Source organism: Talpa europaea, assembly GCF_964194135.1.
Source record: "Talpa europaea genome assembly, chromosome: 15".
Taxonomy (NCBI): Eukaryota; Metazoa; Chordata; class Mammalia; order Eulipotyphla; family Talpidae; genus Talpa; species Talpa europaea.
Window position 1 is genome coordinate 22,275,017 of NC_140083.1, and position 14,632 is coordinate 22,289,648.

At 35.8% G+C, this 14,632-nt stretch overlaps 1 protein-coding gene across 1 annotated transcript; it reads right to left on the reverse strand.

Moving 5' to 3' along the window:
- Positions 1 to 37: 37 nt before the first annotated feature.
- On the reverse strand, positions 38 to 10,854 carry RLIG1 (RNA 5'-phosphate and 3'-OH ligase 1; the record flags this gene model as incomplete). Its single annotated transcript, XM_084255343.1, has 7 exons — positions 38 to 226; positions 1,461 to 1,630; positions 2,639 to 2,836; positions 4,272 to 4,388; positions 5,193 to 5,288; positions 8,057 to 8,174; positions 10,765 to 10,854. 7 exons carry the CDS (start codon positions 10,852 to 10,854, stop codon positions 38 to 40), a joined length of 978 nt encoding a protein of 325 aa, XP_084111469.1.
- Between the last annotated feature and the right edge of the window lie 3,778 nt (positions 10,855 to 14,632).

Consider the following 14,632-nt stretch of genomic DNA (forward strand, 5'->3'; position numbering starts at 1 on the left):
GTATAATAATACATCTGGTTTGTACTGCATTTCTAGTTTATACTTCAAGTATTATATCTTTGAGCCTACCAAATTTCTGATTATCTATTTTTGAAAAATGACTAAACAAACATTTCGTATCAAAGGCATAGTCATGTTTGTTCAGGTTCATGTTAATAATAACTGACTTTGAATTCATATAAGGGTCTGGAATTGGCCAGCATAAACCAAGATGATGGCGATGGACCTGAAAAAGAAAAATAGGGAATTAGTTTTAGTCTGCGTGTCTTCATTCACTTCCACATATATCAGATTCCCTACCATTTGCCACACATTGTTTAAAGCTTCACTTACCATACCCTTTTTTCCACAGCTATTCTCCTGACATATGTATTTACTTGTTTACTATCTATCTTCCCCACTAAAAAGTGAGCCTCACGAAGGCAGACACATTATTTTGTTGACTTTGTTTTAGCACCTTGAAACATGCGAGGAATCAACCAGGGGCTCCGTTAAAATTTAATGAATAATAGAGTCCGCTGATGAGTACAGAAGGCAGCCAGTTGAAAAAATGGACAGTCCAAAAGGGCACATAACAATTTTTTTTGCCCTGATGAAAATTATTTATTGAATATGAGTATAGTTAGAACATATACATTGTGGGTATATTAGGGAGAAAGGGGGTGGCAAGCAGTTCTAGAAAGCCAAGCAGGACCATATAATGAAAAATCTTAGTATTACTAAACGATCTTAGTAATTAACACCACTAATCTCACTAAAGAAAAAAATCTTAATATAATATGCAGGGAAGCAACATTCCATTCATTTGTGAATAATGGACAGGACAGGGATAAGACAAAGATAATGTTTAGAAGGGTAAAATAATTCAAGCATAAATTAAACCAATTATATTAGCTTAAATTAAAATTAAAAGCCAAATGAGGAAAGGTACACAGATTCCATAGATCCTAATCTTCAAGAACCATTAACAGATTAAACTAAGGTAAAAAAGGGATTAAAACTGTTTTCCAAGTCTATGGTTTCAGTAAATTGAAGGCAGAAGAGCTGATATGGTAGGTCCAGTTTGGAACATTGCAAATTTCAGGTACTTGTAACAAATCACATAGAGAAGCCTGGATAGAAAAGGACGCAAAATGTGAAATAATTCATTCTGTCATCTTGACACTCTTTACTCTTCAAATTCTATCAAGTAAGATTGGGAAATGCTACATTAAACTAAGTACAGGAAGTCTCAGCAGTCAGTTTCCTTCTGAAGCACATGTAGCAGAACCAATGCCCCACAGCATACACACTGGGAAACACAGTTGTATTATGTAAAGAATGATGGCAGGTGAAATGATGAAATTTAATTTCCTTATCTACAAATCAGAATTACTGCCACTTATAAAAAGTATTTTGGTAAAACTTCTGTGCTTTAAGACAATAAAACATAAATTACACAAGCTATATTCCACCATTACCTTAATTAAGCAGCCATCATTGCAGTGCCATACTATTCCTTCAATTTTACCCTCTCTGCAGCCTTCAAACCAGGACAATAGATCACTGTGTCTCAAGGTAGGTAGATTTCTTATTTGAAATGCTCCATGTGGTACAAGAAGATGTAATGGACACTTCTTGGTTCCTAACCCTAAATGATAAAAAAGCTGCCATTAGCTAAAGGTTTCAGAAAGAATAAGAAAATGTATCTCTCCAAGTAAAATCTTTTAAAACTGTTTACCAAAACATTTAGTTGATTTCCTTGAAGAGAGAAATACAAGTGCTCTCACTCAATCCCATTATATACAAATTCCACCTTAATATGCTACACCAGGGGTCAACAAACTATAATTTACAAGCCAAATCCAGCCAGATGCCTGTTTTTGTTTTTTTTGAATAGTGGCAATGGAACATAGCCACACTCATTCATTTAAGGACTGTCTATGGCCTGTGTCAGAGGTATGGCTCACATAGCCTAAGTACTTACTATCATAGTGGTCTTTTACAGAAAAAGTTCACTAAACCCTGCTACAAACTATTAGTCACACTGAATCATCTATGTTTGCAAAGAGCTAAGTCTTATATAATTACTACTTTAGCTTCTTTCCACTGGTCAATCAGTCTATATTTATATAGGATTTCACTTATCCAGCTTTAATGTCTTTGGGTCTATCTTCATCACACTGTCAAAAATATACTCCATAGTGACCTCAATGCTTGTACTCAATTCATCATGGTATGTATTTTGATAATGGATATGCTATTCATTGCTAATTCTTTATTATTAGTATATTACACTTAGCTATTAATTAATATTAAACTATATACCAAGCCATGAAAAGATGTCATTATTTTCAATGAACTCCTTCACCTAAATTTTAAAAAGCAATTAAAAGTTATGTTAGTAATTACTTTTAATATTTTTATAATGTTATTACAGGAAAAATGAATGGGACACTAAAATGAAATTTTTCAATCAATATTAAAGAGCCAAGTATTTAAAAGTCATGGACAAATTACTCCATGGACATAGTTAATAAAAGTGGCTAGACCTCAAATTTGCTACTCACTGCTTTAGTGTAGATTTTAAGTTGAACCTAAGAAGTTCTCTTTACAAATGGGTGTTACGAAAATGAACAGGAAAAAAGGGCTTACTCACCATATGGATTTCCATTAATATTTGTTCCTATTAGCTCCAGTGTTTGTTCTAGGAGATCTGATAGTGGCACTGCACTAATTTCCAAAAGACCAGGATCATCAGGATGAAGCTTCAGTACCAAGGCAATTTCACATTCATAATTAACTACAGACGAATGCCAACAATACTGTTTGTTGCTTTTCTCTACTGGCACCCAACCTATCAATTAAAGGAAAAAAATTTTACTTAAACGTCGTTTTTTTTTTTTTGGATTGAGACTTTGCTGTGATTTTTATTTTTAGGGTAAATTTTCCACATACACAAACAATCACTGTTAAAAATCAGTGAAACAGTTAACCATTTTAATCCTTTTTTAATGATAAAGTTTCACTTTTGATGCTGCTGAGGAATTGAACTGTGATATTCACTACAGAGCACTTATTCTCTTAATAGAAAACTCACCTTTTCAATAAGAACTGAACATCATTCTAACACACCTTTAAAACGTTTTAAAATTAAACTTTCTCTGTACTTTCTCTTTAGTTGCAAGACTAAAGTAGTAAATGTTCCACAATTTATTTTATCTTTCCAATATTTCCTGAACAGTTTACTACTTCTATTATTTATTAAATGTTACCGCTACTCTCTAACTCCTGTCACCAGAATAGGCTTCCTCATTGTGGAGAATTCTTTGGCGCAAAAAAAAAAAAAAAAAAAAAGACAAGCTTGGGCATCTATGCCATCATGGCCATCATATCTTTGGCCTTTAGTACTCACCCAGATTACATTACTAACCTTCTTGCTAGTCTACTAGTCTTCCAATCAAAACCACCCCACTTTTATTATAGTTCTGTTTCAAAAACTTAAACTTAGTTTACCTGTATTCACGTTAATCATCTTCAAGATGAAATCAAACTCCTTGAAACGGAATACAAAGTCCTTTAAGATATGACCCCAGGTTGAACCAGGAATTTTTCTATTTTATCTAACTATACCCTTCATATTTTATCCTTTTAGTTTTTAACTCATCCTATTATTGGTAGATTTCCCTTACTGTCAAAAAGATCATCAAAGATAAGAGTGCTGATTTTCATTACTGCATTATTAGAACCTTAGAGTACTGTGCAGACCATAGGACTTATCTGCTAAAGTGCATCTTAATCTGGAGTATCTTCTTCCCACTCTGTATATTTTTGCAAAATTCTTCACATTTCCAGAAAAACTACTTGTGAAATACCTATATCCCCTTACTTTATTAGATATTCTTCTGGGAGCTTCACACACACAAGAAAAGTACACACATACCTTTGTTATCCCCAATCTAAAAAAATAAAGATTTAATATCTTCTTTCAGATTAGATCAATCACATAGTCTGTCCTGACATCACAATTCTAAGGATCTTCCCACTTGATACTTCACAGGCTACAAAGAGATAGTAAACTATCCAACATAGAAAAGATTCTAAAACCAAGATGACATTTCTTGATATGAAAAACTTTTGTGATAAACTATTATACTTAATATAAATTTGAAATTGTGCTTAAAGAGACAAATAGTATAAGGACCATTTAAAATTAAATTCTGCACTGCTGAGTGAATGGATCAATTGTCCTTATACTAGTAAAACACATTTATGGAGACACTTCATGATACCTGGAATGTGTCCATTTTCATCAGGCACTGGATTTCCATTTAAATGTTCTATTTCCTTTGCTGGTATCCAACAGTCTGGAACAGGTTTGAAGTCCTCTTCAACATTCCAAAAAAATTCTAAAATAGATATTCTTGTATGTGACAATTCTTTAAAAAAATAAAATACTAAATAAAATTCAAAGTCGAAACAGCTAATATCACCATTTACTATTACCACAAGGTAATAATACTTCCCAGGGTTAGTGTACGAACACTTCTAAATTTTTCAAAACAAATTTTTTTCTGTTGAAGTAACACTGCATTATAGCTATAAGTTTTAGGGGTTCATAATTGAAAACTACCTGTGCGTATGACTATTAAGGTCATCACCAAGAGTCCAAATCTACTCTTCACCACACCAGTGTGAACACACCACCATTTGTAAATAGCGGAAGAGTTTCAAGTAGCTAAAATTTCATAGTACATATATATTTATGAATTTTTAATATACTATAAATAAGGAATATATATTTGAGTAAGTAGATATACAATGATGAGTATGTGTATATACTTAAATTTAAAAACATTTTAATATAGAAATTAAAAATACTAATAATTCTTTAAGATTTGTACCTGATTTAGAAAATTACACATTTGTCTTTTAGGCAAACAAAATGTACAGAAGGGCATTCTTGACATGAAACATTTTTGGTATAAACTGTTGACATAAATTTGACTTAAATTCTGTATTATACAGGTAAATACAATAAAGAACCAAATTAAATTCTGTACTTTTTGATTGAATGGATCTTTTGTTCTTTATACTATACTGATAGTTATATACAGAAGGATCTAATATATACAGAAATACCAGAGCAAGCAATAAGCACAAATTTCAGTTATTTAAATCATGGAAAGCCAGAAGAGAAAAGACCCACTAACCGTTTGATTTCTGTTTTGAATGGAGAAAATTTTTAAATCTTTTCTCAGCTATTTTGTTAGGTTTCCTATCCAGCCGAGCCCAAAGGTATGGCTGACCTAAGGAAACAGTAATAAAAGAAAAAATATAAAAGGTTAACAATAAAAGTTATCTTGAAAGACACTTCAAAATAAAATTTTTCAAAAAGCAATAGGGTCATCTTGCTTAAAAGAGAAACAACCCTACAAGAAAAAGGAAAATGTGCCATGCTATCTGATGTTATAAGAAGACTTAAGTCTTTGGTTAAAGAATGATGATGAGATTAAAAAGTAACTATGTGGTCAATTTATAAGGCCATTCATTAGCCATATTTTATTAGTACACAGCATTTGTGAGAAACTGAAGCTACCTCTATACTAAAAGGAGACAGGATCAAATTGTTTCTGAAACATTGTAACTGTGTGCTGAAATGTTAATTCCCAAAGAGCTAGTTGTTTTACATAGTTTTGACACTTGATCAAGCAAGGCATGAACCACGGATTAATAGTCATGTTTTATAATCATGGCTCTCAGGAGTTTCAGGGCAGTGTGTTAGCATTCTTTATTGATAATAGTGAGATAGCTGCATCGCCTATGATTTGAAGACTCCTGGAGGGTTCTGCTATTGAGTTCAGTTAGTTAGTAAAAAGATACCTTCCTGCCCAGCAAAACATAAAAATCCCCAATTGAGACTCCATTTTGGATAACCTCCTTCCAAGTGGCTTAAGAAAGTGTGTCTTGCCAGGGCTTGGGGAGTGACTGGGAGAAATAGGAACTTTCACCTGGCCCCTCCAGACCCTCTGCTATGAAATCGTCTTTGACTGTGATGTACAGCCTTACTTTTAATGCCCGTGCTCTAATGTGTATCCTCCTTCACCTGTAATAAACATAGATTTTCTAAGCATTGTCTTTTGGGGTTCTATGAGTTTTCTTTAGCACTCCAACCTTGTTTAACTGCCACCACTGTACATAATCACACAATGATGTACACTAAAGTTTCTTAATATAAATGAAAGTCAGGAAAACTTTTTATAGTTCCCTCAAATATATACAGACATCAAAGATAAAATTACTAATCACAGTTTGGTTCATACATTATTATTAACTATCCCAATAAACTGCAGAATTGATTAAAATTATATTGTCATTTCTGGTTGAACGACCTTTTGTTCTTAGTAAACATTAAAAATGCATTTCATTTATACCCATTAAGATGGCTACTATAAAAAATTGTTGATGAGGATGTGAAGAAAATGGAACACTTGTGAACTGTTGGTATGATTATAATTGGTAAAGATGTTATGGCAACCAGTATGGCAGTTCCTCAAAAAATCAAAAATAGAATTACCATATGGGGCTTCCCTGGTGGCACAGGGAGTTAAATCTCAGCACTATGAAGCTATAGGCAGCCACTGTAGCACAACTTTGATACCCCGCCAGAGAGCTGACCCACACCGTGCAGCAGAGCTCTTCTGTTTAGCCCGCTGCTCCCCTCAGCAGTGTATATCACTCAATTCGCCTGTTCTCCCCACTCTGTCTCTAGTGAATCCTCTTACCCACCCCCCACCGCTGGCCTGCACCCCAGCTCTTGTATGCATAAAATAATAAATCTTAAAAAAAAAAGATAAAGAATTACAATATGACCCAACAATTCCACTTCTGAATATATACCCAAAAGAAATGAAAGCAACATCTTCAAGAGATATTTGTATATTATGTTCACAGTGGCTTTGTTCATACTAACCAAAAAGTAGAAGCAACTCCAGGGTACACTGATGGATGAATGGATAAACAAAACACACAGACACAATGAAATGTTACTCAATGAAATAATATTCCTTAAAGAGGAAGAAAACTCTGGCATGCATTACAACACAGGGATAAACCTTGAGGGCATTATACTAAGTAACAAAAGCCAGTCAAAAAAAATAACAAATATTGCATTATTTGACTTACTATGAAACACCAAGAGTAAGCGAAATCATTGAGGCAAAGTAGAACAGTGGTTGCCAAGGGCTGGAGGGGGTAGAAATGGTGCTTTGTTTAATAAGTATAGAGTTTCAGTTTTTCAAGATGAAATATTCTAAAGACAGATGGTGGTGACAGCACAACAATGTGAACCATATGTAGTACTGAACTATACATTTAAAAATGGTTGAGATGGCAAATCTTATGTATTTTTATCACCATTCAAAATGAAAAGACACATGTCAAAAGAGATTTCTTCATACCTAGAATGTGTCTGAGTTGTGTTTAACTATTCTGTTTCTCTTGCTGGAATTAAAAAGTAATTTCACCATGCAGAAGAAGTCAAAGATCATTTCTCTCTTTTCAATGCAAATTTCCCACTTAACACAGATGTACAGTTGACAATTTCTATTTGAGTTTCTAACTTTTAAAGTACATTAGATGAAATAAAGGCATTGTCAACAGTAATAAAAACTAGGGATCAGCACTGGTAACAGTGTAGTAAGAACAAGCCTTAGTATCAGACAACAAACCCAGTGAATTACCAGTTTAGCCATTCATGAATACAAAGCATTAGACAAATTAGTTAAGTTCTCTGATCCTCAATTTCCGTATCTATAAAAAGCAAAAGCTTAATGTGCAAGTTGGAGATAACAAGTATAAAGTATTTACCATACTATCTGGCCTTTAAATTAATATTAGTTACCTTCCTCTACTCCCCAAAAAGATAGATATCATGATTCACTAAATAACTGTAAGGAGTGTGGTTTTGCTATTTTACATAGGTTCTCAAGGGCTTATGAAGAATAAATGCCCATTTCTGATATATAGTTTATAAAGTGTTTAGAAAGATAGTATTTGTAGTATAGTTTGATTTTACCTTTGTAGGTAGTAACATAACAACATGTTCCATCCACTTTTTCTGTTGGTATTGCATTGTATATATCTGCATCTAATGCCTTGTGACTTATAGTTTCAGTTGCCAAAACTTTAAACAGCTTAAAAAAGAGAGAGAAAACTGGTTTAAGATACACAGCCTCTACACTTTTACACACACTCACCTAGAATATTCTAAACTTCACTAGTTCTAAGGGCTGATCTCCTTCAAGACAACTTAAAAATATTTCTTCCAGGGATGTTTCATGAACCACCCCCTCCTTTCCAGGCTATCACAGCAATACCTGCTTTTCCACCATAGTAAGACTGACACCAGGAACCATGCCTTATGCAACTCTGTCTCCCCAGCACACATCTTCAGTGAATTTACTCATTTAATTCACAACTAATTTCTAAATGCCGCCTATGGGCTAAGCATTGTCCTTGGCACCAAAAAACAGGTGAACAAAATAGTACCTGCCTTTGGAGGAACTTTCGTTTCAATGAGGGAAACAACAGTGAAAAAATGCACAATATAATGTTAAGTACCATAAGGACTAAGGAGAAAAACAAATGGAGACCCTTTCAGCATTATCAGTAGTAAATCGTTTGCATATTTAGGGTTCTCCCCTTACATCACGTGAAAAAACACTGTACAATACAAACATTATACTGTTTTCTATAGTTTTAAGACTAATAAGTGGAAGTACTATTTTAGAGAAAAGGAAACTTAGGAAATTAGCCATTTCCTGGTACTGAATGAGTACTTTCATATAGGATTTTATGAATTTAACCGATATTGGTAGAACCATGAAGGTATGATCCAAAAGTAATGTGTATGAGTATGTTTTTTGTGTGTGTAGTTAAATTTATGAAAAGTCTTATCAGCATGTCCAACGGACAACATAAGATAACAAGGGAATACAAAATTCTCCTTTTCTACCTGTCATTTCAGACTTTAAACTGTAACTGGAAAAACAAGGCATATGTAAATAAAAAGTAATAGTGTATGTAAGTTGAGTGGTCCTCCACTATTTCTGAGGTAAATCACTGGGAAAACTAAAGTGATCAAAGTCTTCACAGTGAAACTCTCATTCAAAAAATTAAAACTTCTGGATGTGATCCAGGCAAAGTGCATAGTCTAAGCAAAAACTTGACAGGATTGCACATGGGATGTTAACAGAATGCAACCGATTTTTCTTAAACAGACTTCACTTCACTTTAAGTGAGGTTAGAGAGTAGACTGGAACTGATAAATGGGAAGCTTTAAATGACAGCTAAGGGTTTGGACGTTATGCCAAAAACAATACTTTAAGCTCTTCTTAACTGCAGAGTGTGATGAGAAGAGGCTTATTTTTCCTCGTAGAGGGTACATTTAAAAACTATTCCCAACCTCAACACACAAAGTTGGGAATCATAGCCAGAGAGAACCACTCTTCAAGATGACAATATTTCATGTAGATTAGTTTTGTTAGCAAGCACTGCTACACAGGCAGTTAGTAGTTACTGTGGGTTTTGATTAGGAAAAAAACATAATGATGATCATTCTGGGAGGCAAGAAGAAGAATTAGGTAATTCAATAAGTAAGGCATAAAATATTAAAACTGTAACAGTGATGGCAGTGGTGGCTAAAAAGACCAGACGGAATAAGGTAAACAGTGTCAAGGTGAATGGAAAACTGGCATGAGATGACTCCAGGTTCATTCTTCAATTCAACAAATATTTATCCGGTGCCTACCATGTGCCTGGGATGAGAAATAACAAGGCAGTATCAGCACTAAAGGTCTTTTATCTGGAAAACAAGAAGGCCAGAAAGACTGATGTAACTAACGCGTGTGCTGGTTTTGTAAGATGAGTTGGTCCCAACCCAACTGGGGATTCTGCTGCCAAGGATTCTGCTATATAGTAAAGCATTTTCCTGGCACCAATATTAACTAAGGGTCTTCTGTGTGGAACACATGGTGCTGAGATCAGAGACGCTGACATTAGAATTAACTAGGTAATGATAGCTAACAATACATGAGGTCTGCTCTTGAGTGACCTAACACTGCCATCGATTCCCAGGTTATTACAGGTGGTGGCGCAAGGGGTTAAGATACAACCTATGAAGCTGTCCGCAGCCTCTGCAGCATGAGTTCAATCCCCTGGCCAATGAGCTACCCACATGGCACGGCAGACCTCTCCTGTCTTGCCCGCTGCTCCCCTAAGCAGTGTATTTCAGTAGATCTGCCTGTTCTGTTTCCCACTCTGTCTGGTGACTCTTCTCACCTCCCGCATCTCTGGCCTGTCCCCAGCTCTTGTGTGCCTAAATAAATCTTAAAAAAAAAGAAGAAGAACAGGTAAAGCAAGTCTAAAGTCTCCACTTTGTCACCACACTCTTGAAAAGTGGTGAAGTTTGCACTGCGGCGTTGATGTGACTTCTTCTGGGAATCTACCCAAAAGATGGCAACCTGCGAAGGAACATTAAAGTGTGGCTTTTCAATTTCCAAGTCAGGCCAAGTTTGAACTGCAATCAATCAATCAATCAATCAATCAATAACTTCTAGCAGTCTGTTCCTTTCAAATAAGGTACAAGAAGCTGGAGCGCCAGGTATACTAAGACCTCTACCCTAGACCACCCCGGCGAAATCTGCACGGAGCTCCCCGCCTGCACGGGGGTCCCCACGCAGCAGCGCCCCTGGAAGTCCCCTCGGGCCCCGCGCTCGCCAGTACCTGATGTTCCCGTTTGGCGGAGGGCTCCTCCTTCACCTCTGTCACAAACGCACACGGCACTTTCCGCTGCACGGCCCCCAGACGCTTCATGATGGACCCAAGTGAAAGTGGGAATAGAAAGCCCCCAGTCCGGGCAGGAAAGCGGCCACAGCAGCCGGCACGAGGCTAGGGCCACTGGCAGTCGGCGCCCGGCACCGGCGCAGCCCTCGCGCGTCGCCGTCGCGGGGCAAAGAGCGGGGATGCACGCAAGGACGTGGCCTCCCTGCCGCGGAGCCTTCTGGGAGTTGTAGTTCGGGGCACCGAGGCAGGGTCGGGTGCGCCTCGCGGGTTCCTCTGGATTCTGATGGTGGAAAAACAGGTCCGACTGGACTGGGAATCTAGAAGATGTGGTACATATACACAATGGAATATGACCCAGCAATCAAAAAGATAAACTCATGCAATTTGCAGCAACATGGATGGAGCTGGAAGGGGTCATGCTCAGCGAAATAAGCCAGAAAGAAAAAGAAAAATACTGGATGGTCTCACTCATAGCAGGAATTTAGAAAAACCTAAATAAGGGACCAGGAAAAAGACTAATTATAATACAGTGAAAATGAAAACAAGCAACTATAAACCAGAGAAACACTACGGGGGAGGGGAAGGGAAGGAGACAAAATAAGGGGGGTGGGAATTATATGGGGAATATAACCAATACGAAAATGTATACATTGTGGAAAAATGAAAAATGATGTAAAATATATAAAATAAAATTTTTAAAAAGTTATAAAAGAAAAAAAAAAAGTACCTGGGGAAAGCACTGTAGAAGTTTAGGAAAATTCAGAGACCTCCCCAGACCTAATGAAAACTGATTTCTCTGGAATGTTTAAAAAAAAAATCTAGGACTATGTATATAGGTGTGTTTGGATTACACCTCATTGTGTGGCACAATGTAGTCAGAATTGGGTCTGAGACTTTCTGGAGTGCAAAGTTTAGACTTAGAGGCATCCAAAACCACGCAAATACCAACAAAAGACAGATTTGTGTCTTTTCCATGGGAATCTCATTTATTTTAAATATGAGCGCTAACAAATTCCAAATGGCTTGACTAGTTGTCAATCTACTAAGCTAAGAACAGCCTTAGTTAACTTAGTGCTGAAAGACTATCAGAGGTTAAGCGGCTAGTCAATGAATAAAATAGTAAAATGAAAATAGCAGCCTGTTCTCTCATTGAAGCTAATAGTTCTCAGTAGGGAAGTTTTGATGACCACCATCTTTTATGAGCTTGGATAAAGCCCAGGCCTTCTTTCTAAAACTGTCATAGCTGCAAGTATCCAACTGCCCCACGTGTTACTTATTTACTTCTTGGAAAATTAAACAAATACTCCATCTGCAGTATCTATACATGAGGGAGTGCCCCCCTCCAATAAAAATACTATAAAAATAATTCACTGTTTCTTGTTTGATTCAGGTGTAAAGAGGAAAAGGTTTGCCATTTCAAAAGTAGTTTCTCTTCTGTTACCTTCATTTCCTCATAGGAAAGCACGGAAAATCTAAAATACACTGTTTTAAAGTGGAGAAATTGTGAGGAGAAAACACCTGATAGTGATAGTAAAACATTAGGACAAAAACTTCTGAGCATTTCATAATGACTTCTCTGTTACTTTTTTGTTCCTCCAGAGGAATTCTCAAAAGGAGCTTGTTTCATGGGCCTCCAGGTGACAATACATAGCCCTCACAAATTTCAACTGTCATTTACCAAACTGCCACAGAATCTTCTAGGTCCAACATTCTGTCACTTCTGAGTAAGGGTCATCTTCCAAAACATTCCACTTGCAGCAGGTATAACAGATTTCTCAGGAAACACTGTCTTCCCAGTGCTTTGGTTTCATCAGTGCCTGGAGTAAAGCCTGTTGAGGTCTGTTTCTGGTGGAAACAGAGGTCCCCTGTGTTAGAAAAGGCAGGAGAGAACTGCAAGACCAATTAACATTATAAACTGGAATCCTGCTCTGATGAGTATTAGCCAGCAGCTTTGCGAGATTCTCATAAGCCTGAAGAGCCAGCCAAGAGTCACTATATCAGTCCCTGTGCGAAAGTGGGTGGTACTGGATTGCAAGATGGAAGGAAAACTTTCTTCTCTAACTGGTGTTTTACTGTTTATTATGCACCTCAGATGAAAGACACAAAGTGAGTCTCCCTTCACCAACACAAAATATTGAAAGAATTTTCAGACCTACTGCTACTTGGGGTGACAAATTTCCCATCACTCTTCTTTACAGGGAGTAACGATCATAAATATGGGCATAGCTTTCCCTTGAATGACTAAAATGAATTTCACAACAGGAAGAAGTAATTAGGAAATGGGAAAAAATAGAAAGGAAAGGAAGGGAGAGGGAAGGAGGGAGAGGAAAAAGGAAGGAAAAGGCAGGTGAAAGAAATTAAATCTCCAGACATTCTAAAGTCCACCAAAATGTACGGATTTATTCGTAAACTCTTCAAAAAAATAATAGTCCCCATTTTGGTTTGACCTGGTATTCCTGTATCTACAGAAATACAGTTGCTCACAACAAATTAAAGCGGTAAAAACATTTTTTAGCTTTCCCTATACATAAAAATGGATTTTCACAATGGCTTTAATCATGAGGTTACAATTAATCTTGCTATATTGGTTGTTTGGTAACAGTACCTGCAGTTAAAAGTTCATTAGTAGAGCAGAAGTTGTCTGGAAGCAAAATCTGCTTAAAAATATTTCTTAGGGGTGTTCCTCCCACACCCCCATATGATTAAGATGGCTCTTTTATTTTTCTAGAATTAGAAGGTAGTACAAAATAAAAATCAAGATATTAGATGTGTCTCCTTACCTTTGCTAATATTTTCAAGAATTTAACCAAATCTTTATTCTCTACTATTTTGTTTACTTCCAATACTGCCTAAAATTTAGTCTTAATTTCCTAGATTTTTATCTTAGCGCATTTACTCAAAATACTTGTACTAACAGTCTGTTTTACTTAATCCAAATGGGAATCTATACGTCTTGATCATTTGCATTTCAAATTAAAAGCACATTGTAATTTAAAATGTTTTGATCTAGAGTATTGCACAAACTCTATGGTATCTTCTGAATAACGTTCTATCATTTTTCTGTTGATTTCTGCTAGGCTCTGCTTCTTTTAGTAAAGATTCTAAAACGAAGACCTCAATAACTGCTCACTGAAATGTCTCATTCTGGGAGAGTACTTCACTCTGTTATCAACAAAATCTCAACATTTGCAAGCACTTGGGGATCTTTCTGCCCTAATAATGGATGAAAAATGGAGTGTAGCTATAAGATGAATAAGTAGTCCAATTTATTTTCAGATACCTATTAAAATGTCAAAATCTGAATGATTTTTTCCAAGTCAGTGAATATGAGTAAGTACACATTTAAATAAGTTTATTTGTTATCTTAGGATATACTTGTATATTTACCTATTGAAATTTTTCAATTTTATTTATAAGCCATATGTAGAAATAAAGTTTTTAGAAAATAACTTTACTTGTGATATACTTTTGAATTATGAAATTATGAACTAGCTTGTGTTCCATATTTAATCAGACATTAAAATATTTTATTTTTAGTGGTCTTTTCTTGTTAATATACTAGAATTGAATAGGAAATATTGTACAATATTCACTAAGGGAAACTAGTGTACAGTTACACATGAGGTCATTTATGATGAGCAAACAATGGATTAGGTAACAATGAGGAAAATTCTGGAAGTTTGAGTTTGTGTGCTTACTAGCAACCACTTTCAACATTTCTGCAAAGCTAGAGAAGGTATCTTCTAATTTAAATTTCTTTAAGAATTATCTATTGTGTAATATACTGTCAACAGGAGTTCAGTTTTAA